This window comes from Rhinoderma darwinii, chromosome 9 (genome assembly GCF_050947455.1).
Source record: "Rhinoderma darwinii isolate aRhiDar2 chromosome 9, aRhiDar2.hap1, whole genome shotgun sequence".
Classification (NCBI taxonomy): domain Eukaryota; kingdom Metazoa; phylum Chordata; class Amphibia; order Anura; family Rhinodermatidae; genus Rhinoderma; species Rhinoderma darwinii.
This window is the reverse complement of record NC_134695.1, coordinates 18,443,977-18,467,207: the sequence shown is the minus strand read 5'-3', so window position 1 is coordinate 18,467,207 and position 23,231 is coordinate 18,443,977. Positions and strand designations below refer to the sequence as shown.

At 41.2% G+C, this 23,231-nt stretch overlaps 1 protein-coding gene across 3 annotated transcripts in view; it reads right to left on the bottom strand.

The window, feature by feature from the left end:
- LOC142660638 (low-density lipoprotein receptor-related protein 5-like) overlaps nt 1-23,231 on the bottom strand; it is a 298,590-nt gene that overhangs the window by 244,844 nt on the left and 30,515 nt on the right. For 2 of the 3 annotated variants that reach the window (XM_075837322.1, XM_075837323.1), the window contains exon 2: nt 5,205-5,598. In XM_075837322.1, coding sequence (XP_075693437.1) covers nt 5,205-5,598 — 394 coding nt within the window. Of the gene's footprint in view, nt 1-5,204; nt 5,599-8,045; nt 8,101-23,231 lie in introns of those variants that run through there. The other variant, XM_075837324.1, reaches the window with a different exon arrangement.

Here is a 23,231-nt window from a genome sequence, read left to right as displayed (position 1 = left end):
AGTCAGTCAGAAACTGTTTGCATATTTTGTCTCCTTCCACTCACCTGGTTTCTGTAAATATTAACCCCTTCCCGACAATTGCCGTATGGGTACGCCATGGAAAGCCATGATTTCCCGCAAATTGCCGTATCCATACGCCAAATGTTTCCCTGTATGTTACAGCTGACATCCACCTGTAACAGCAGGAACCGGAGCTAGCTCCGACCCCTGCCATTAACCCCTTCGATGCAGCAATCGAAAGCGATTGCTGCATCTTAGCGGTTGCTAGCAGATCGCCAGCCCTGACATGCAATCAGGACTGGCGACTGCTGCTATGGCAACAGGAGACACAATGGCCTCCTGCTCTGCCATTACCGAAGCCGATTAGGACCCACCCGGATTCGAAGCCTAATCGGCTTGCAGTCAGTGAATAACTGACAGATCGAATACATGGCACTACCTAGGTAGTGCCATGTATTAGAAAAACAACATCAGACAGTTGGACCTTCAAGTACCCTAGTGAGACTTGGAAAAAAAAAAAAAAAAAAAAAAGTGTCAAAAAAAAAAAGTGTAAAAAATAAAAAAAAAAAAAGTTTGAAAACAATCAAAGTCAAGTAAAAAAAATAAAAACACAATCACCCTTTTTCTCTGATCAAGTCCTTTATTATTGAAAAAAAATAAAACCATATGTATTTGGTATCGCCGCGACCGTAACGTCCTGAGGTATCAAAGTATTATATTTATTGCATGCGGTGAACAGTGTAAAACAAAAAACTTAAAAAAAAACTATACCAGAATCAGTTTTTGGGTCACTTTGCCCTACAAATATTGGAATAAAATAAGTGATCAATAAGTCGCATGTATCCAAAAATGATACCTCTAGAAACTATAGCCGCTAAAAACAAGCCCTCATACAGCTCCGTTGACAAATTAAAAAAAAGTTATGGTTCTCACGACCTGGCGACAGAGAAAATACATTCCTTTTACAAAAGTAATTTTATTGTGCAAAAAGTTGTAAAACATAAAAAAGTTCTATAAATTAGATCTCGCCAGAATCGTACTGACCCGCAAAATAAGGGCTTATTCACACAAACGTATAATACACCCATGCTACGCGCGTGGAAATTGCACGGACTGATGTTAATGAATGGGGCCGTTCAGACTTGTCAGTGAATTTTTCACGCAGCGCATGTGCGCTGCGTGAAACTCATGACATGTCCTATACTTGCCCGTGTTTCGCTCTGCACGCCCCCATTGAAGTCAATGGGTGGGTGCAAATTGCGCTCGGCACACAGAAGCACTTCTGGGTGCCGCGCGTGATGCGCGCTACAGTAGTAAAAACTGACTGAAAATAGAAAAGCATCGTGCTTTTCGGTTTGTAAACATAAAAACTGAGTGTCATCATGCGGATGACACACTGACCTTTTGAGAGCGCAAAACGCAGCGTTTTTTGCGCGCAAAACTCACATCGGCCTAAAGTTAACATGTAACGTGAATCCGGCCTAAAGTTAACATGTAATTTATAAACGCATGGTGAACGCTGTATAAAAAAAACTATGCCAGAATTGCGGTTTTGTTGTTTACCTGGCCACCCAAAAAACTAGGATAAAAAGGTGATCAAAGTCGCATGTACCCCAAAATGGTACCAATAATAACTACAGCTCGTCCCACAAAAAAAAGCCCTCATACCACGTCTATGAAAAAATAAAATAAGTTAAGGCTCCAATAAGTCAGGTAATAAAAAATATGCAGTTGTGCCTGCCCGAGGGGAACATTTCTTCTGTTTCGAGAGGCGATTTATCAAGGACCTAAAATTAGGGAACCAGGAAGGGGAGGGCCCAAACATATCTGCTGGAAGCGAGGGCGCCCGTATTATACCAGGACAACACTTCCCAGCAAAATTCCCCAAACTGCAAAAGGTGTTGAGTGTGGACGAAAAGGGGGATAAGAAACGACACCATTTATCAGTGCGACACTGGCCTGTGCAGAAAGGATTGCTTCACAGCGTAACAAATATTTATGGATTATTTTTTTGTTTTTTTACCCCATTATTATACCACCTGACTAAGCCCCTGATGTACTCTGCCCAGCTTACATGTACCCCCACATTATAAATGGAAACACCAGCAATACTCAAACAAATCTACTACCAAGCAAAATCCGCTCTCCAAAAGCCAAATGGCGCTCCGCTCTGAACCCTACATTGTGCCCAAACAGCAGTTTTCTTCCCCATATATGGCATAGTCATACCCGGGAGAACCCTTTTAACAATTTTTGGGGTGTGTGTCTCCAGTGGCATAAGCTGGGCATGACATACTTGCCACTGAAATGGCATAACTAGGAAAAAATAAAAATGTTTGAATTTGCACCATCCGCAGCGCATTCATTTATGGAAAAGACCTGTGGGGTGAAAATGCTCACTACACCCCTTAATAAATGCCTTGAGGGGTGTGGTTTCCAAAATGGGGTCACTTCTCAGGGGTTTCTTTTTATTATTTCACATTTGAGCCTCTGCAATTGTGAACCAATACTTAGTAAATCGCCAAATTAAGCCTCAATTTCGCATGGTACGCTTTTCACTCCTGAGCCTGGTCGAATGTCCAGGCAAAAGATTAGGGCCACATGTAGGGTTTTTCTAAAACCGGGAAACACTGCATAATAATTAGAGAGCTGTCTGGTTATGGTGGCACAAGCTGGGCACCACATATTGGCATATCTATGGAAAAAAATCCCATTTTCACTTTGCAACATCGAGTGCACACTAGTTTCTACAAAACACCTGCAGGGTTAACATGCTTACTACACCTCTAGGTACATGCATTGAGGGGTGTAGTTTCCAAACTGGGGTCACTTCTGGGTGGGGTTTCCACTGTTTTAGTCCCACAGGCGCCCAGAAACCAATCCAGCAAATCTGAACTCCAAATGGCGCTCCTTCCCTTCTGAGCCCTGCCGTGTGCCCAAACAGCAGTTTATGACCAAATATGGGGTATTACCGTACTCGGGAGAAATTGCTTTACAAATGTTTGTCTTTTTTTCCTTTATTTGCTGAGAAAATGAAAAATTTTGCGCTAAAGCTACGTCTTATTGAAGAAAAAGGATTGTTTTTATTTTCACTGTCCAATTCTAATAAATTCTAGGAAAAACCTATGGGGTCAAAATGATTACTACACCCATAGATGAATTCCTCAAGGGGTGTAGTTTCCTAAATGGAGTCACTTTTTGGGCGTTTTCATAGTTTTGTCCCCTCAGTGGCTTTGCAAATGCGACATGGCCTCCGCAAACCATTCCTGCTAAATGTGATCTCCAAAAGTCAAAATAGCGCTCTTTCCATTCAAAGCCCTGCCGTGTGTCCAAACAGCCGTTTATGACCACATGTGGGGTATTGTTTTACTCGGGAGAAATTGCTTTACAAATTTTGTGGTGCTTTTTCTCCTTTAGTCCTTGTGGAAATGAGAAAAAAAAAAAAAATTAGCTAAACCTACATTTTCTTTGAAAATTAGATTCCTTAGGTGGTGTAGTTTCTCAAATGGGGCCACTTTTGGGTGGTTTCCATGGTTTTGGTCCCTCCAGTTCAATGCAAATGCAACATGGCACTGAAAACGAATACAGCAATATCAGCACTCCAAAACCCAAATGGTGCGCCTTCCCTTCTAAGCCCTGCCGTGGGTTCAAACAGCAGTTTATTACCACATATGGGGTATTGCCGTAATCGGGAGAAATTGCTTTACAAATGTTAAGGTTCTTTTTCTCCTTTACTCCTTTTAAAAACTTAAAATGAATAGAAATTTTAACTGTGGGGAGAAAATGTTAACTATACCCCCAAATAGATTACTTGATGGGTGAAGTGTCCAAAATGGGGTTACTTTTGGGGGGTTTCCACTGTTTTGGCACCACAAGACCCCGTCAAACCGGACAAGGTGCCTATAATATTTTCTAATAAATAGGAGGCCCCAAAATCCACTAGGTGCTCCTATGATTCTGATGCCTGTGTTTCAATCCATTAGCACACTAGGGCTACATCTGGAATATTTCTAAAAACTGCAGAATCTGGGCAATAAATATTGAGTTGTGCTTCTCTGGTAAAACCTTGTTTCACAAGATTTAAAACAAAGTAGAGGTGAAATTTACAAATTCTTTTGTAATACATTTTTTTTTCTGTAAAACACAAAGGGTTAAGAAACTTTATGAATGCTGTTTTGAATACTTTGAGGGGGTGGTGTTTTTAAAATGGGGATTTTCTAATATACAAGGCCCTTCAGAACTAAACTCAATGAAAAAAAAAATCCTTTTGAAATGCTCTTGAAAATGTGAGTAATTGCTGCTAAATTTCTAAGCCTTGTAACGTCCTAGAAAAATAAAAGGACGTTCAAAAAAACGATGCAAACAAAGTAGACACATGGGAAATGTTAACTAGTAACTATTTTGTGTGGTATTACTATCTGTTTTACAAGCAGATACATTCACATGTAGAGAAAATTTGCAAAAATTTGCATTTTTCTAAATTTAGTTTTTTCTTACAAATCAATATTGAATTTAAAAATCGACCAAATTTTTTTACCATCAAAGTACAATATGGGCTCGCCCACACGCTCCGGAATTGCTGTGTTTTTCCACATGCTGCGTAGAATGTCCGAGCCGAAATTGACCTGTGGTGCGTATTATTCAGACCGCAGCAGATCAATTCCTGCTACAGAAAGTGTGCAGAATTGCTGCGTTTTTTCATAGGAGAGGTCTCAATCGCCTAACGTTGGGGAAAAACGCCGCAATTTCTGCACCATTTTCTGCCATAAAAAACGCAGGAAATGGTGCGTTTTTGCCGCAGCGGAAAGCATTTGACTTAACATAATTGATGCAGAAATTTTCTGCAGCAATCCCGTTGTGTGTGGACAAGCCCTCAGTCACGAGAAAACAATCTCAGAATCGCTTGGGTAGGTATAAAAGCATTCCAAAGTGGTTACCACAAAGTGGCACGTCAGATTTCAAAAAAATTGGCCAAAACAGACTGTCCTGAAGCAGTTAAAAAGACTACAGATAAAAACAAAAAATAATTTTAGTGATTGGTACGCTGTGATACAAATTACACTTTTTTGTTCATTTCACACTTGTATATATACCGAATACCAAATAAGAATGATCTAAACACAAGAGTTGAACTAAAAACTATATGGATGGCATCCAGTAAAAGCAATGTATAACAATTCTGAAAATAAGAGATCATAACATACCCATGTGCTGGATCCAATGCTATGGCCCTCGGCTGGTCCAGATCTTGCCAAAAGATGACTTTTCTGTGAGTGCCATTGAGGTTAGCAACCTCTATCCGGTTTGTTTCAGAGTCTGTCCAATAAAGTTTTTTGCCAATCCAGTCACAAGCCAGGCCATCCGGAGATACCAGGCCAGAGATTATGACATTCTGTGAGCTCCCGCTCTGGTTATAAGAGATTTCTTTTATTGACTCTTCGCTGACATCTGTCCAGTAAATGAGTCCTTGAGAGTAAAAGAAATCCACGGCAGCTGCATCCTCCAATCCGCTCACCACCACTACAGAATCTGTCTTTGCTCCCCCTGCATCAATCAATCTCACATCTCGGCGGTTGGCAAAAAGTAATAAAGAAGATCCTGAAATGGCAAAGATCAAAAATGCTTTAAAAATTCTGAATTACTTGCCTAGACATAAGTTTAAAAGACAACATGCTGGCTGTCTGCAGCTACCACAAGAGGGAGCTTACTGCATATACACATTGTACTCTATAACAACCATATGCATTAAGCTCCCCCTAGTGGTGGCTGCAGGCAGACCAAATTTTAGGATTTAACTCAAAAACTATGCAATAGATTTGGAGTGCTATCCTAGAAAAACATAACTCCTATCGCTATAAAAATATATTAAATCTCTAATTAGCGCAGAATTTTTATTTACCTAAAAAGACATGTTGACAAAAATAATAGTATAGGGGTGAAAAAGGTTATATATACATATATATATATAACGAGAGAAGAAAAGAGGATCCAGCGAGATGAAAATACTGTGGGGAAACTAGGTTTCCAAATTATTCATTTGTGAACAGCAAATGACGGACACAGGAACAAAGTACTGTAGCAAGGTGGTTAAAATGGCAAGGCATAAAGCAGCCTACGCGTTTCATGGCTAGTTTCATTTTAACCACATTACTTTGTTCGTGTGTCCGGCATTTGCTGTTCACAAACAAATAAATTGGAAACATAGTTTCCCCACAGTATTTTCATCTCGCTGAATCATCTTTTCTTCTCTCGTGTGCTTATTACCGCAGGCCGGCGCGGAGATCCGGGCGAGACCTGAATATACGAACGTGGAGCTGGAGGTTTCCTCCTACCCCCTATTTTCCCTATCAACTTCTAACACACACGCACGCACACGGGAGCGGATCCCCCGAATGAGTAGGAACGCTCACAGGGGGTAAAACACATTATGTTTTCCGGACCGATGAGCACAAAGTAAAAAAAGTTAAACACCGGTACCGGTGTCACGGTAACCGGCAGTGGAGGGTAAAATACAGTGGCCGCAGAGGAACAAAAAACGATTAGCGAAAGCAAGCAGTATACATATAACTAATGATTACTAAGAAGGAAGTGAATACAATTGGTGTATGGCTAAATGGAACATATAAAAGGTAATTGTGGGGCAGAGCATTAGAGGAAACTGGACGACTACATGATTATATAGGTTATAAAAGTGATAATAGTTAATGAATAAACATAGAATTAAGATATTGATCAAAAACCTAATTGTATATATATATATATTACATACACATTTATACATATACATAGTGACACAATACACATGTTGGATGATGGCTAATAGTTAATGAACAAATAAATTGAGATTTTGATTGAGAGACAAACCAAAAATATGTTAAAATATTTGGAGATAAAAGTTCAAAGATATAAATATACAGAATAATGAATAAAAACAATTAACAGAAAAAAATAGGAATCCAATGGGCGGTCGCGGACCCCTCATCCTGCCGACGCCTCCCTCCCCGGAGACATCAGAACATGCGGCAGTCCTGCCCTGCAGTGACCACAAGGGTGCACGCGCGAGCTCATTCCCACCCTTAAAGGGCCAGAGCACACACATGTAAAGAATTTACTAATTACTCCCTGCCCTTTCACACCTTATCCCAGCGTTGTTTGTATGTTAGTCTTGCAAATGGTCCCTGAGTCGTATCCTGATCCCAGTGTTCCGGTGCCCTGCTACCTGTAGCCTTTATCCTGTGCTGCATTTGTTCCTGTACCCTCTCTAGTGTTGGAGTAGTGTTGTGCCATCTGCTAGACCTAAGGTCATACACCCAGTCTGGCGTCATCTGACACGCCTTGTACCTCCTGCCACATTTTGCATTACCTGCCATCAAAGTACCATCTGTGCCTAGCCTTGCTACTGTCTGGACTATTACAGGTATGCTTGTGCTTGGTCTTTGTAGAGACTTGGTACGCAGAGGTTTGGCCAGCTGCTACAGCGGTGCGGCCTAGTGGGTCCACATACCCACAGATCGTAACAACCTGGATGGAGAAAGGGTTGGTCCAAGGACGTTTCAGTAATATAGTTTAACCCCTTAACGGCATCCAACGTATGGGTACGTTGGAGCGTTAAGTGGTCACTGTGTCTAAAGACACAGTGACAGAGTAAAGATGGCTGCTGTCCCTGACAGCAGGCCATATTTACACGTGGCCCAGGGGGGGTGGCGTGCCCACCCACCGTATCAGCGATCACTGCGATTGGTCAGTCAGTACAGACCGGCCAATCGCGGCTATAACCTATCACTGTGCCGCAGGGCCCAGTGATACGGTGGGGATTGGTGCTGTCTCGGATGGCACCAATCCCGGCCATGTAGTTGTAAGGCAGTAATGATGGTACCACCCCCCCCCCCTCCCCCGGACGCTACCATTGTTCGGTCTGCATAGACCGAACAATCTTAGCCATGGCAGGCATTTCAAACACCCTGCACGAGCTCTGCCCACCTCATTCCGGTTTGGAACGGTGAGCAGAGCTGGTGTGTGAGTTTGTGAACCGAATACTTACTTACCGTTGCTGAGGCCTTCTGTGCCACGATCATCATCTTCTGAATCTTGCTGTGTGATCACTATCATCATCAACTGTGCTGCTGCTGATTCTTTTTTTTTTTTTTTTTTTTTTTTTTTTAGCAGCAGCACTAGTGGATTCCTGAATTTCCCTTTCCCAGTCCCTGTTCCAGCCCCCCACCCCCGTGTACATCCTGCGGCCGCTGATCAGCAATTTTTGGCACAGGACTTTTTTTGGACAGTTTTGTACGATCTCCGTGTGTGCGCCCTGCCTGACCGACATCACGCATCGGCATCTGTGGCAATTTTTTTTATGCAGGTTTTGATTTTCTTTTTCTGCCAGCACCATCTCGGTGTGTGTGCCTTGCAGCCTCTGAGCGTTGATCAGTGACCGCTATCACGGATAGGCATTTTTGCTAATTTTTTGGCAAATTTTTTTATTTCAGGCCTGTTTTTACTGCACCATTTTCTTGTGTGCGCCCTGCGGCCACTGAGTGCTGAGTCTATAATCAGCCGCAGTGGTAATTTATTGATGCAGGGTTTTTATCGGATAGAGATATATATATATATATATATATATATATATATATAAAAATCTAAAAAAAAGAAAAAAGTTAAATAGAAGTATCGTTAGGTGTAGAGAATACCTGCGTTGGTAGGACGTTAGGGTAGCGGTAGTTTAGGGGTAGCTGGTACCTGCATAGGTAGGGCGTTAGGGTAGTGGACGTATAGGTTAGCGTCCATTTTATAATAAAAACAATGACATAACATTTTGGTTGTTTTAGCTATACAAATTTTCTAAAGTTAGCGTCAATTTACTGTAGTATATTTCTTATACTAGTTTTTGTTCTAAAATATAGTGCTACATTTAGTGTCAGTGCTTACTGTAGCTTTATAGTTTTAGTCTAAATTGACTGCAGTATAATTTTTTTACTACAGTTTTTTTTAGCACTAATATACAGCGTTACAGATTTAGCATCAGTGACGGACATTCATTTTTTTTCTACTGAAGTTCGTTCACTAGGTTTTACATAGCGTAGTTTTAGCCTAAATTTACTGCAGTAATTTTTATACTTTTTTTTTTTTTTTTTTTTTTTTTTTAAGTAGATTCAACATCACAAAATTTTAGTTAGTCAGGTAGTCAGGAAATTCTTTAACGTTCTACATGGTCATAATTTTGTTACCGAGGTTTGTTCAGTAAATGTAATACTTTTTTTTTTTTTAAATTCAGCAATTTTTAAATACACGTGTAAAAGCACAACACACACAACCCCCTGTGTTAAAATAAAGTCAATGTTACACGTGTTCAAGCACTACACACCCCCGTAATAAAAATGTCCCAATCATCCCAAAGGGTCTATTCAGCAGAGGAGGCATACGCCATCCTGGCCTCAGACACAGATTCCACCAGCGAGGGAGAAGAGGAATTCGCCCCATACATCTTTCCTCCTCCTCATCATCATCATCCAGTGATGAGGAACCCCCGCAAAGGTGACCCAGGACATCAGCTGAGGGAACCCCCAGATAAGTGATCCTGTGTGGAACACACCCCCTGAGAATGAGCCTCAGATCCCTAAATTCATAGGTAGCTCAGGAATTCATTTAGAGACTGAAGGGTTCACAGAAATAGAGTCACTAAATCCTCACTGAAGAACTCCTTAAAAAAAAAAAATCTAATGGTGGCACAGACCAATTTATATGCCCAGCAATTTATTGCCCAGAACCCCAGGTCGTCATATGCTAGACCCTTCAAGTGGACCCCTGTAGATGCAGCAGAGATGCTCAAATTTTGGGGCCTTGTGCTGCATATGAGGCTATGAACCCAAAAGAAGAAATGATCGACTGAAGCACAACAAATTAATAGCAAAAATACAAAATTTTATTAACATGAAAATATGACAAGGTTAAAACTGGAACAGGGAATGAGTCACACAATAAAAAGACATCACAAACAATCATGCACCAGATGTAGATGTGACATAGATCTATACAAGCTTGTTTATTTGTTGGTACAGCAAAAGAGAATAGTGTATGTGCCTATGCAGACCTGTAGTTAATAAAGCCAAATCGATGATGGCAACAAAAGGTCAACAAGGGATAAACTACATGTATATGCTGCCTGGGTCGCCTCTATGAGAGTAAATGTGTGATAATAGTTATATGTAGATACCTGAATACAGTGATTATCTGCATATGTATAACAGACTGATATAAGCCATAGTGTATATTGCAGGATCAGTGCTTCAGATAACATGCAGCAATGTGCATGGACTCACAAAGAGGTAACAGGCCAATGCCAGGTAAGAAAGTCAGTAATTGCTGTACAACATACCGGTGGACATGATGAGGATGTCTGGACCCGACGCGCGTTTCGGCGAATGAACCCCGGACGAAGGCAGTCGCCGAAACGCGCGTCGGGTCCAGACATCCTCATCATGTCCACCGGTATGTTGTACAGCAATTACTGACTTTCTTACCTGGCATTGGCCTGTTACCTCTTTGTGAGTCCATGCACATTGCTGCATGTTATCTGAAGCACTGATCCTGCAATATACACTATGGCTTATATCAGTCTGTTATACATATGCAGATAATCACTGTATTCAGGTATCTACATATAACTATTATCACACATTTACTCTCATAGAGGCGACCCAGGCAGCATATACATGTAGTTTATCCCTTGTTGACCTTTTGTTGCCATCATCGATTTGGCTTTATTAACTACAGGTCTGCATAGGCACATACACTATTCTCTTTTGCTGTACCAACAAATAAACAAGCTTGTATAGATCTATGTCACATCTACATCTGGTGCATGATTGTTTGTGATGTCTTTTTATTGTGTGACTCATTCCCTGTTCCAGTTTTAACCTTGTCATATTTTCATGTTAATAAAATTTTGTATTTTTGCTATTAATTTGTTGTGCTTCAGTCAATCATTTCTTCTTTTGGGTTCATCAATTGTTGATCGACGCACCAAGTGTATCTTGGTCATTACTTGGGACGCAGACACAGCAGATTTTATAGTGTTCAGCAACGTTGCTTCATATTGAACATCACTCTGTGTCTGTGCCCCTTTCTGGTGGTATTGTATTGGTATATGCATATGAGGCTAGTAAAGAAGCCACAGATCAGGCAATACTGGAGTACAGATGTTTTGTACAAACCTCCAAATTACCGCATGGCAATGCCCCGGACTCGTTTTGAAGCTATTCTTAAAATTTTGCATTATAATAATAATAATGCCGTGCCCACCCAGTGATGACCCCACATTTGACCGTCTATTCAAAATCAGGCCAGTAATCATTTCTGCACCAAATTTCAATAAGCGTATATCCCCCCCCCCCCCCCAAAGAACATTGTAACAGACGAGTCCCTTGTACATTATAAGGGTAGGCTAAAATTCCGCCAATAGCTGCCCAGTAAGAGAGCACGGTATGGGATAAAAATGTACAAACTGTGCGAGAGTAGCTCAGGGTACACCTACAAGTTTTGAGTTTATTAAGGTGGTAAAGTGACTTGGTAACGATGTTTCGGCCGAACCTCGGCCTTTGTCACGGTCGCTGTAAGACGATATCACTGGTATGGGATGTCCGCCGGATATTCCGTGTGTGTTTACCATCTTTTGTTGCAATAAAACTTAAATTTGTTTGCATCTGGATCTTTTGCGTACCTCTGTGTGTGCTGGGGTTATATATTTCCAATATTGTGGGATTCTTGTCCCTACCTTACGAGCACCACGCCAATAGATTGAGGAGTGCATCCCAATATCTATTTTTGAGTTTAAGGGACTGCAGGATTGAACCCCCAGAATGCTACACCAGCATCCCACTATTTAAATACTGCAGCATGCGGCACGGTGCGCAAAAACCAGAAAGGCCTCCCTAAAACACTGCTTGGCCAAATGTGTTAGAAGGGGTGAGAGCAGGGAACTATGCAGCGAGACCGTGTTCGTCAAGTAGGAGGACAAGCGGGATGTCCATCTCTTGACCACAATACATGGGACCGGCAGCGCCCCTGTCCCTGTACAAGGTACCACAACAGTGACCCACAAGCCAGATCGCATCGTGGGCTATAACAAGTACATGGGAGGGGTTGATTTCTCAGAGCCATGAGAAAAACAAGGGTGTGGTACAAAAAGGTGGCCGTGCACACGGTACAGATGGCAATGTAGAACGCTTGCTTTCCAAATGTGCAGGCCGGACATTCCTTAATTTTCAGGAGATTATCAAGGTGCTTGTGTTTGAAAACCAGGCAGTGCAGGGCCCAAGGACATCTGCTGAAAGTGAGGGTGCCCATACTGTACCAGGACAACACAACCGGCATCGTTCCAAAAACTGCAAAGAAGGGAAGATCCCAAAAAAGGTGAAGAGTGAGTAGCAAAGGGGCATAAGAAGGGAAACCACTTATCAGTGTGACACCTGAGCTGAAAAACCTGAGCTGTGCATAAAGGATTGCTTCAAGGCTTGCCACACATCTATGAATTATTAAATTTTATTATTCATGTACCCTTTTATTATACTCCGATTTGCTCTTCACAACATACACATGCCAACACATTACATATTGAAATACCAGTAAATACGGCCTAATTCAAATAAATTCAGACAAAGAAAACCTCTGGAGTCAAAATGCTAACTATACACTTAGATAAGTGCCTTGAAGGGTGTAGTTTCCTAAATGGAATCACTTTTGGGGTGTTCCCACTGTTTTGGTCCCTCAGGGGCTTTGCAAAGGTGACATGGCCTCCACAAACCAATCCAGCAAAATCTGAAAGCCAAATAGCACTTCTTCCCTTCCGAGCCCTGCCGTGTGTCCAAACAGCCGTTTATAACCACATATGGGGTATTGTTTTACTCAGAATAAACTGCTCTACAAATGCTTTAGTTCTTGTGGAAATGAAAATAAATGCGCTAAATCTACATTTTATTGAAAAAAAAAAAATGGAGATTTTCATTTTCACGGCCTACTTCCAATAATTTCTGCAAAAAACCTATGGGGTCAAAATGCTAACTACACCTTTAGAAAAGTTCCTTGAGGGGTGTAGTTTCCCAAGTTGGGTCACTTTTGGGGGGGGGGGTTCCAGTTTTGTCCCCGCAGGGGCTTTGCAAATGTGACATGGCCTCCGCAAACCATTCCAGCTAACTTGGAGCTCCAAAAGTCAAATGGCGTTCCTTCCCTTCTAAGCCCTGCCGTGTGTCCAAACAGCCGTTTAGGATGACATATGGGGTATTGTTTTACTCAGGAGAAAATGCTCTACAGTAGATTTTCATTTTCACGACCTACATCCAATAATTTCTGTAAAAAAAACCTGTGGTGTCAAAACACTCACTATACCCCTAGATAATTTCCGAGGTGTGTAGCTTCCTAAATGGGGTCACTCTTGGGGGGTTTCTACGGCTTTTGCACAAGATCTCTTCAACCTGGACATGGTGCCTAAAATATATTTACTAAAAAGGAGGCCCCTAAATCAACTACGTGCTCCTTTGCTTTTGAGGCCTGTGTTTCAGTCCATCTAGGGCCACATGTAAGATATTTCTAAAAACTGCAGAATCTGGGCAATAAATATTGAGTAACGTTTCTCTGGTAAAACCTTCTGTGTTACAGAAAAAAAAAAATAATAGATTAAAACAGATTTTCTGCCAAAATTTTTTTGTAAATTTCACCTCCACTTTGCGGTTACTCCTGTGAAGCACCTAAAGGGTTAAGAAACTTTTTAAAAGCTGTTAATACTTAGAGGGATGTTTTTAAAATGGGTTGATTTATTGGGGGTTTCTAATATATAAGGCCTTCAAAGTCATTTTAGAACTGAACTTGTCCCTAAAAAAAAATATAGCCTTTTGAAATTTTCTTGAAATTGTGAGGAATTGCTGCTAAAGTTCTAAGCCTTGTAACATCCTAGAAAAAGAAAAGAATGTTCAAAAAACGATGCAAACATAAAGTAGTAACTATTTTGTGTGGTATAACGGTCTTACAAGCAGATACATTTAAATTTAGAAATTTTTTACAAATTCTCTATATTTGTGTTTTTTTTTACAAAACACTGAATGTATTGACCAAATTTTACCACTAACTTAAAGTCCAATGTGTCACGAGAAAACAATCTCAGAATCGCTTAGATACAAAAAAGCATTCCACATAAAGGGACGCATCAGTTTTGAAAAACATGGCCTGGTCCATAAGGCGAAAACAGGCTGTGTCCTTAAAGGGGCTGTCCGAGATATCATATTTTCAATAACCCCTTTAATGCATGTAAGTTATAAATATAAATACAAATACATTTGTAGTATACTTACATTTTCCAAAGTGGCCCCGTTTCCAGATCCTGCCGTCGGGAACTTGACTGTTGATGTCTCTCTGCTCTGGCTCTGCCGCTTTGTTGATCTTGAATTCTTGCCGGGTATAGGACACGTCACTCGTGACTTGGTGTATATCGGCTTGTTCTGTTGTAACACGCATGCGCGGCCCCTGCGGTTATCGCGAGAACAGCAGGGACCGCGAGAACAGCAGGGACCGCGCATGCGCGTTACGGAATGTGGAGCAGGAGAAGCCGATATACACCACGTCACAAGTGACGGGTCGTATACCATCCGAGGTCTCTCTGGTACGACACGTCAGTGGATGAGGCTGAAAAGATGACGTCAGAGAAAGTGACCAGAAGGAAAAAGCAGCCAGAGCGGAGAACGGAAGCAAGATTGCACGGGTAAGTATATTATGCAATTTAATATGTGCAATGTGGTTTTATATGTACTAAAAAAATAAATCTCGGACAACCCCTTTAACCCCTTCCCGCCGGATCACGTATATATACACGTCATTAAAATCGGTGGCTTACCGCCTTTTCACGTAAATATACGTCATGGAGATGAAGCTGGCTCAGGAGCTGAGCCAGCGACATCACCACCGGGTGACAGCTGTATGTTACAGCTGGCACCCTAAGGTATCGGCCAGGACCGGAGCTAGCCTCCGATCCGACCGATTAACCCCTCACATGCTGCGTTCAATAGAGATCGCAGCATGTGAGGAGTTTATAGCCACCGGCACCCCAGCAACGTGATCGCTGGGTTGCCGGTGGCTGCAAAGGCGATCGGAGGGCTAATGCTTACCTCCCGATCAGCCTGTAACGGAATCCTCCTATGCCCCGTCGTCGGCGGGGCCCAGGAGGCTTCCGGTAACATCGGCAAGATGGCGCCGGCTCAGCTTCCGGCTCAGAAGCTGAGCCGGCGTCATCAGCAGTGGGTGTCCGCTGTATGTTACAGCGGACACCCCGATCTATCGCCAGGAACCGGAGCTAGCTCCGATTCCTGGCATTAACCCCTTCGATGCAGCGATCCATTGTGATCGCTGCATCCTAGAGGTTTGTAGAAAATCGGCAGCCTTGCCATGCGATGGCAAGGCTGGCGACTGCTACCATGGCAACAGGAGCCCTAACAATGGACTCCTGTCTGCCATTACGTAAGCTGATTAGGCCCCGCCCAGAGGCGGAGCCTAATCGGCTTGCTGTCAGTGAACAACTGACAGTTCCAATACATTGCACTACATAGGTAGTGCAATGTATTAGAACATCAAACAAATAGTTGGACATTCAAGTCCACTAGTGGGACTAAAGAAAAGTGTAAAAAAAGTGTAAAAAAAGTAAAAATAAAAGTTGGAAAACATACAATAAAAGTTTCAAATAATAACACAAAACACAATCGCCCTTTTTCCCATAAGTCATTTATTATTGAAAAAAATAATAAAGCCATACATATTTGGTATCGCAGCGATCGTAACGACCTGAACTATAAAATTATTATGTTATTTATTCCGCATAGTGAACGCCGTAAAAAAAAAAAAAAACTCAAAAACACTGCCATAATTACTGTTTTTTTGGTCACTCTTCCAAAAATTGAAATAACAAGTGATCAAAAAGTCGCATGTATCCAAAAATGGTACCGATAAAATCTATACCTCGTCTCGCAAAAAAAACAAGCCCTCACACAGCTCCATCGACGAAAAAATGTTAAAGTTATGACTCTCACAACTTGGCGACAGAAAAAATACATTCTCTTTCCAAAAGTAATTTTATTGTGCAAAAAGTTATAAAAAAGTTCTATAAATTTGGTATCGCCGGAATCGTACTGACCCGCAGAATAAAGGTAACATGTAGTTTATAACGTACGGTGAACGCTGTATATAAAAAAAAAAAGTGGCACAAGCTGGGCATGACATTTGACACTGAATTGGCATATCTAGGGAAACTATTTAATTTGTACCTTCCGCAGCGCAATCATTTATGGAAAAGACACGTGGGGTGAAAATGCTCACTACACCTCTAAATGCCTTGAGGGGTGCAGTTTCCAAAATGGGGTCACTTCTCAGGGGTTTCTTTTATTATTTCACATCAAAGCCTCTGCAATTGTGAACCAATACTTTATAAGTCGCCAAATTAGGCCTAAATTTTACATGGTACTCTTTCACTCCTGAGCCCTGTCGAATGTCCAGGCAAAAGATTAGGGCCACATGTAGGGTGATTCTAAAACAGGGAAACACCGCATAATAATTGAGAGCTGTCTTGTTATGGTGGCACAAGCCGGGCACCACATATTGGCATATCTAAGGAAAAATTCCCATTTTCATTCTCCCACATCGTGTGCACACGAATTTCTGCAAAACACCTGTGGGGTTAACATGCTCACTACACCCCTAGGTGAATACCTTGAGGGTGTTGTTTCCAAAATGGCGTCACTTCTGGGGGGGATCCACTGTTTTGGTCCCACATGGACTTTGCAAATGCAACATAGCGACCAGAAACCAAATGCAGCAAAATCTGTACACCAAAAGCAAATGGCGCTCCTTCCCTTCTGAGCCCTGCCGTGTGCCCAAACAGCATTTTACGACCACGTGTGGGGTATTGCCGTACTCCAGAGAAGTTGCTTTACAAGCGTTGGGGTTCTTTTTTTCCTTTATTTGTTGAGAAAATTAAAAATTTGGAGCTAAAGCTACGTCTTATTGAAGAAAAAGGATTTTTTTTATTTTCACTGCCCAATTCTAATAAAATCTATGAAACACCTGTGGGGGCAAAATGCTCACTACACCCCTAGATGGATTCCTCAAGGGGTGTAGTTTTCTCAATGGAGTCACTTTTTGGCGTTTTCACTGTTTTGGTACCTCAGGGGCTTTGCAAATGCGACATGGCCTCCACAAACCATTCCTGCTAAATTTGAGCTCCAAAAGCCAAATGGCGCTCTTTCCCTTCTAAGCTCCGCCGTGTGTCCAAACATCCGTTTATAACCACATGTGGGGTATTGTTTTTCTCGGGAGAAATTGCTTTACAAATGTTGTGGTGCTTTTTCTCCTTAGTCCTCGTGGAAATTAGAAAAAATTAGCTAAACCTACATAATCTTTGAAAGAATGACGATTTTTATTTTCACGGCCTACTTCCAATAATTTCTGCAAAAAACCTGCGGGGTCAAAATGCTCACTATACCCCTAGATAATTTCCTCAAGGGGTGTAGTTTCCAAAATGGGGTCACTTTTGGTGGATTTCCACTGTTTTGGCACCGAAAGAGCCCTTGAAACCTGACATGGAGCCTAAAATATTTTCTAATAAAAAGGAGGCCCAAAATCCACTGGGTGCTCCTTTGCTTCTGAGGCCGGTGCTTCAGTCCATTACCACACTAGGGCCACATGTGGGATATTTCTAAAAACTGCAGAATCTGGGCAATAAATATTGAGTTGCATTTCTCTGGTAAAAACTTCTGTGTTACAAAAAAAATAGAATAAAAATGAATTTTTGCAAAAAAAAAAATGAAATTTGAAAATTTCACCTCTACGTTGCTTTAATTCCTGTGAAACGTTTAAAGGGTTAAGAAACTTTCTAAATGCTGTTTTGAATACTTTGAGGGGTGAAGATTTTAAAATGGGGTGACTTTTTGGCGGTTTCTAATATATAAGGCCCTAAAAGCCGCTTCACAACTGAACTGGCCCCTGTAAAAATAGCCTTTTGAAATTTTCTTGAAAATGTGAGAAATTGCTGCTAAAGTTCTAAGCCTTGTAACGTCCTAGAAAAATAAAAGGATGTTCAAAAAACGATGCCAATCTAAAGTAGACATATGGGGGATGTTAATTAGCAACAATTTTGTGTGGTATAACTGCCTGTCTTACAAGCAGATACATTTACATTTAGAAAAATGCAAATTTTTGCAATTTTTCACCAAATTTTGGTGTTTTTCACTGGTAAATATTGAATTTATCGACCACATTTTTCCACTATCATAAAGTCCAATGTGTCACGAGAAAACAATCTCAGAATCACTTTGATAGGTAAAAGCGTTCCGGAGTTATTACCACATAAAGTGAAATATGTCAGATTTGAAAAAATGGGTCTGGTCCTGAAGGCCAAAATGAGCTTGATCCTGAAGGGGTTAAGGAGTTAAACCACTTGGATGTAAACAGCCGAACATATATCCAATAATTTTCTCCTTGTTTTAGGATGTTCAATCTATTGGCTGTACCTTCAGGGATCTGTTCTATTGGTATAATTGTGATATTGTTGAATTTACACTCACGTAATTGTGAAAAATGGCGTGATACACCGTGCTTAAGAAATTCATTTGTGACATTAACCCGTTAAGTGACCGGCCCATAGTGTTTCTACGCCGGTCACTAACGGGCCTCATTCCGATGCCATAGACTTTTTACGTCGCTGCATCGGAATAAGTAAAAAGAGAAGGGAGCTGTCAATCTCACTGCTCTAAGCTGCCAGATGTAGCTGAGGACAGGGGGCGTCCCTGCTCGACCGGGTGAGATCGATATTAGTATTGATCTCACCCGTTTAACCCCTCAGATGTGGTGCTCAATTGCGTGCACCGCATCTGAGTGGTTTTGGAGATAGGGAGGGAGCTCCCTCCCATCCAACTGACACCCGGCGATAAGATCGCTGAGTGTCTGTTTCTCCGATGGCAGCCGGGAAGGCCCCCAGGTCTGCCTGTGGTGAATGCCTGCTAGGTCATGCTGTAGGCACGACCTAGCAGATGCATGTCCGTTTTACACAGACAGGCATAATACACTGCAACACAGAAGTATTGCAGTGTATTATAAATGCAATCGGATTATCGCATAGTGAAGTCCCCTAGTGGGACTAGTTAAAAAAAAAAAAAGAAAAATGAAAAACCCATTTTTCCCCCCTTACAAACTGCTTTATTATTAACAAAATAAAGTAAAAAATTTACACATATTTGGTATCACCACGTCCGTAACGACCCCAACTATAAAACTTATTACATCGTAAAAAAATAAAAAAAAACATGCAAAAATTACTGTTTTCTTTGAATCCAGCCTTAAAAAAAAATGTGATAAAAAGTGATCAAAACGTCACATCTACTCCAAAATGGTACCGATCAAAACTACAAGTTGTCGCACGCAAAAAAAGCCCTCCTACAATTGAATCGGCGAAAAAATAAAACCGTTACGGCTCTTCAAATCTGGAGACACAAACAAATAATTTTGAAAAAAAAAAAAAAAGTGTTTTCACTGTGTAAAAGTAGTAAAACATACAAAAACGATATAAATTTCGTATCGTTGCAATCGCAACAGCCCGCTGAATAAAGTTAGTGTTATTTATACCACACGGTAAACGGCGTAAATTTAAGACGCAAAAAAGTGTGGCGAAGTTGCTATTTTTTTTCTGCTCTGCCCCACAATTACATTTATATATTCCATTTAGCCAGACACCAATTGTATTTCCTTAATTTTTAGTAATCATTAGTTATATGTAAACTTCTTGCTTTCCCTGACCATTTTTTGTTCCTCTGCGGCCACTGTATTTTATCCTCCCCTGCCGGTTACCATGACACCGGCAATGCTGGTGTTTGTGCTCATTATAAGTCCGGAACACATCATTTATTTTACCCCCTGTTAGTGTTCCTACTAATTTGGGGATCCGCTCCCTGAGTGTTATGGGTTCCCAATCTGCATCTTTATTCAACTACGGCAGCGATCTTCATGCCTCCTCCTGCGTAAGTCATCTCCACACTTATGACAATCTTTCTTATGCAGCAATGCACATTTTCTCTGTCTAAAAAAAATATACATATGGTTTGGATTTTAATGTCATTACCCTTTTTTACTAATTATGGTGCTTTTGACCCGACTGTTTTGCATCTCTCTGCCGTCATGTGACATCAGAGTTGAGCTTTGACCCTTGTTTTGAGCGTTTTTTTTTCTCATTTAAATTCTCCTCTATATAAGAGGAGCCTGTTCAGGTTTGTGCATTTGGCACGAGGAAGATGTTGGTCAGACGTCAGTCAAAACACGCAGCCTTCATGTTCTAATAAATATATCTTGATTAATTATCACTCCTCGATTGCCTATTTTACTACTTCATACTCAGCAGCACCCGACCATAGGTCCTCAAAACCTTTTTTCATCCCTATACCATCTTGGTTGATACCCTGCTCACAGCAGAGTTGTGCCTTTGTCTTGTACAACCACACAAGGTGAGCATACTCATTGCTCCTTATGTCTGCATAATCCGATCAGCTTTTATCTGCACTATGTGGCACTGTGTATTTTTGCTCCTCTCCTCTACAGTCAGGTTGACAAAAAGGTAGAGATTCACTTTAAGGGTACTTCTCTAACAATTAATGCACATTGTAATGATGATCCGGTCATATAATTAAAAAACAACAACACTTACTGCACATACCTATTACTTGATCAAGTTTACAAACCATCTAGACTACCAAGAGTCTTATTTTGGTGAATCATATACATTTTCAACCTTATAAGCTCAACTTTAGAAATAGCGCTCCATTCTTGAATACATAAATCTAACAATGTGGACACAGGAGTGGGTGTTGGTAGGGGCTAGTCTAATGGGATAAATTTTACACCCAATCCAAAAGATAACTTGTGCAGAATGTTCCATGTGCAACTTTCTACGCAATAGAACAGATAAAAAAAAAAAGGGAGTGAAAAGTTACCAGCCACAATAATAGTTTCCTTTTATTTTTTTGTATAATAAAAAAAAAAAAAAAAAAAAAATTTGTTTTTCCAACTTATGCTTTGTGAGTGGCAACCGAGTTACCACCCACAAAAAAATCCAAAGCCGAGAAAACAAAACTTCTTTTCCAGCAGCTGCAATCCTACTGGAGTCCTCTTTGGAGAGCGGCTGGACTGAAGTTCAATGCAGCGCAATCAGATTAGCATACAAAAGGAATAGTGCTCACATATGTGGGGAGAGCCAGGCACTAAGCTCTGCTCCACGATTGCTTTAAATATTACTACCCTGGTAACTCTTTCAATAATGCAGCAGGCAGAATAGTTAACGTGAGTGATTTTAACATTATTTAACGTATTTTTCGGACAATAAGACCCAGTTTTTAGCAAGAATAAATCTTGCTAAAAAGTCACTGCATTTTATAGTCGGCAGTCAAGGGACCCGGCTACGCCTGGCCCCCTGACCGCACCCTTAAATAACCCCTTCCCAAATCATGACGTGTCGGCACTTCATGGAGCGGGAGGGGGTGATGTTTGGAACGGGCCCACACACTGTGCCCCCTCGATACACTGCAGATGTCAGCTGTGTTTTACAGCCAACACGCGGCTCTAACGGCCAGGAACAGCGATCGTGCTACTTCACATATGTTAGCTTGGGAACAGGAGTTGGGAACTATACCTGACTCAATCTCATGGCAACAAATATATGATAGCACAGCTATAGTCTCACAATCGAATACCATTAAAGAAACATCGTATAAAATTTTAACAAGGTGGTACCTTACCCCAGATAGAATAGCTAAATTGTTTCCAGGTAGTTCAGACGCTTGTTTCAGAAACTGTGGGGAGAGGGGCACTATGGCTCATATCTGGTGGTCCTGTCCAGTAGTACAGGCTCATTGGAAACAAATTGAGAGCCTTATTAATTCTAAATTACATTTACAAATCAAGTTATCCCCTTGGTCGGCGTTGCTGAACGCAGAAATTCCTGAAGTACCCAAACAAAATAGAAAATCAGCAGCCAAATGGACAGTAGCCATTAGCTGAAAATCCCTAACTATTCCATTTCTGAGGACACTGATCCAAATTAAAGAGATACATCAATTTGAGAAATTAATTAGTATTCTGGAGAACAGATTGCCAAAATGTGAAGCCCAGTGGCTTGGTTGGTCCTCGTAGAAATTGCTTTGAGCCTTTTGTTAGATTCTAGGACTCATTTGTCTAGGATAAGAATTAGCTATATATGCTCCCGATTTGTGGGAATGTTTACAGAACTGTTATGTCTTTTTTACCAAATAAAGAGTTAAAAAAAAAAAAAAAAAAAGAAAAAATGTGACAGAATACCAAAGTATAAACCCAGAAATAAAACAGTTGTTAGAGATTAATCTAAATGAGTCAGCACCAGAAAATATTTCAGAAAAAGCATGGTGGCGTGATACTGGATTGCACTATATAGAGATATGTATATGCATAGGATGACTGATTTTTTTTTAAACGAACACTGATATGACAGCGGACACTATCTTCTTATGGAACAAACATACTCGTTCAGCCAACGTGTACTCAGGTGAAGGCGTTTCGCGGTCAACTAGTAATAATGTAGGCGGAAAACGAGGGGTGGTGGCAAAAAGCCAAGAGCCAGATAACACACGTACTATTAGACGTGAGAGTACTGGAGAGCACAACGTTCTCCACATTTACTTAAACAATGAACCCATTGTTGGATGCAGAATTTAACAGTTTACTGCTTTTAAAAGATTTCCTTTATTTTAACGTTCTATACAGTTTGAAGCAAACAAGGGAAAACTAAGTACATCTAGTGCACTGGAATTTCTATTTAGTATACAGTTCGGTCCAGAATTATTTGGACAGTGACAAGTTTTGACATTTTAGACTCGGCTTAAGGCCTGGTTTACATGAGCGTGTGCGTTTTGCGCACGCAAAAAATGCGGCGTTTTGCGTGCGCAAAAGGCACTTAACAGCTCCGTGTGTCATCAGCATATGATGTGCAGCTGCGAGATTTTCGTGCAGCCGCCATCATTATGACACTCCGTTTGGATGTTTGTAAACAGAAGAGGACGTGGTGCTTTTCTGTTTACATTCAGAGTTTGACAGCTGTTGCGCGAATCACGCTGATTGCACGGAAGTGCTTCCGTGTGACCTGCGTGATTTTCACGCACCCATTGACTTCAATGGGTGCGTGATCC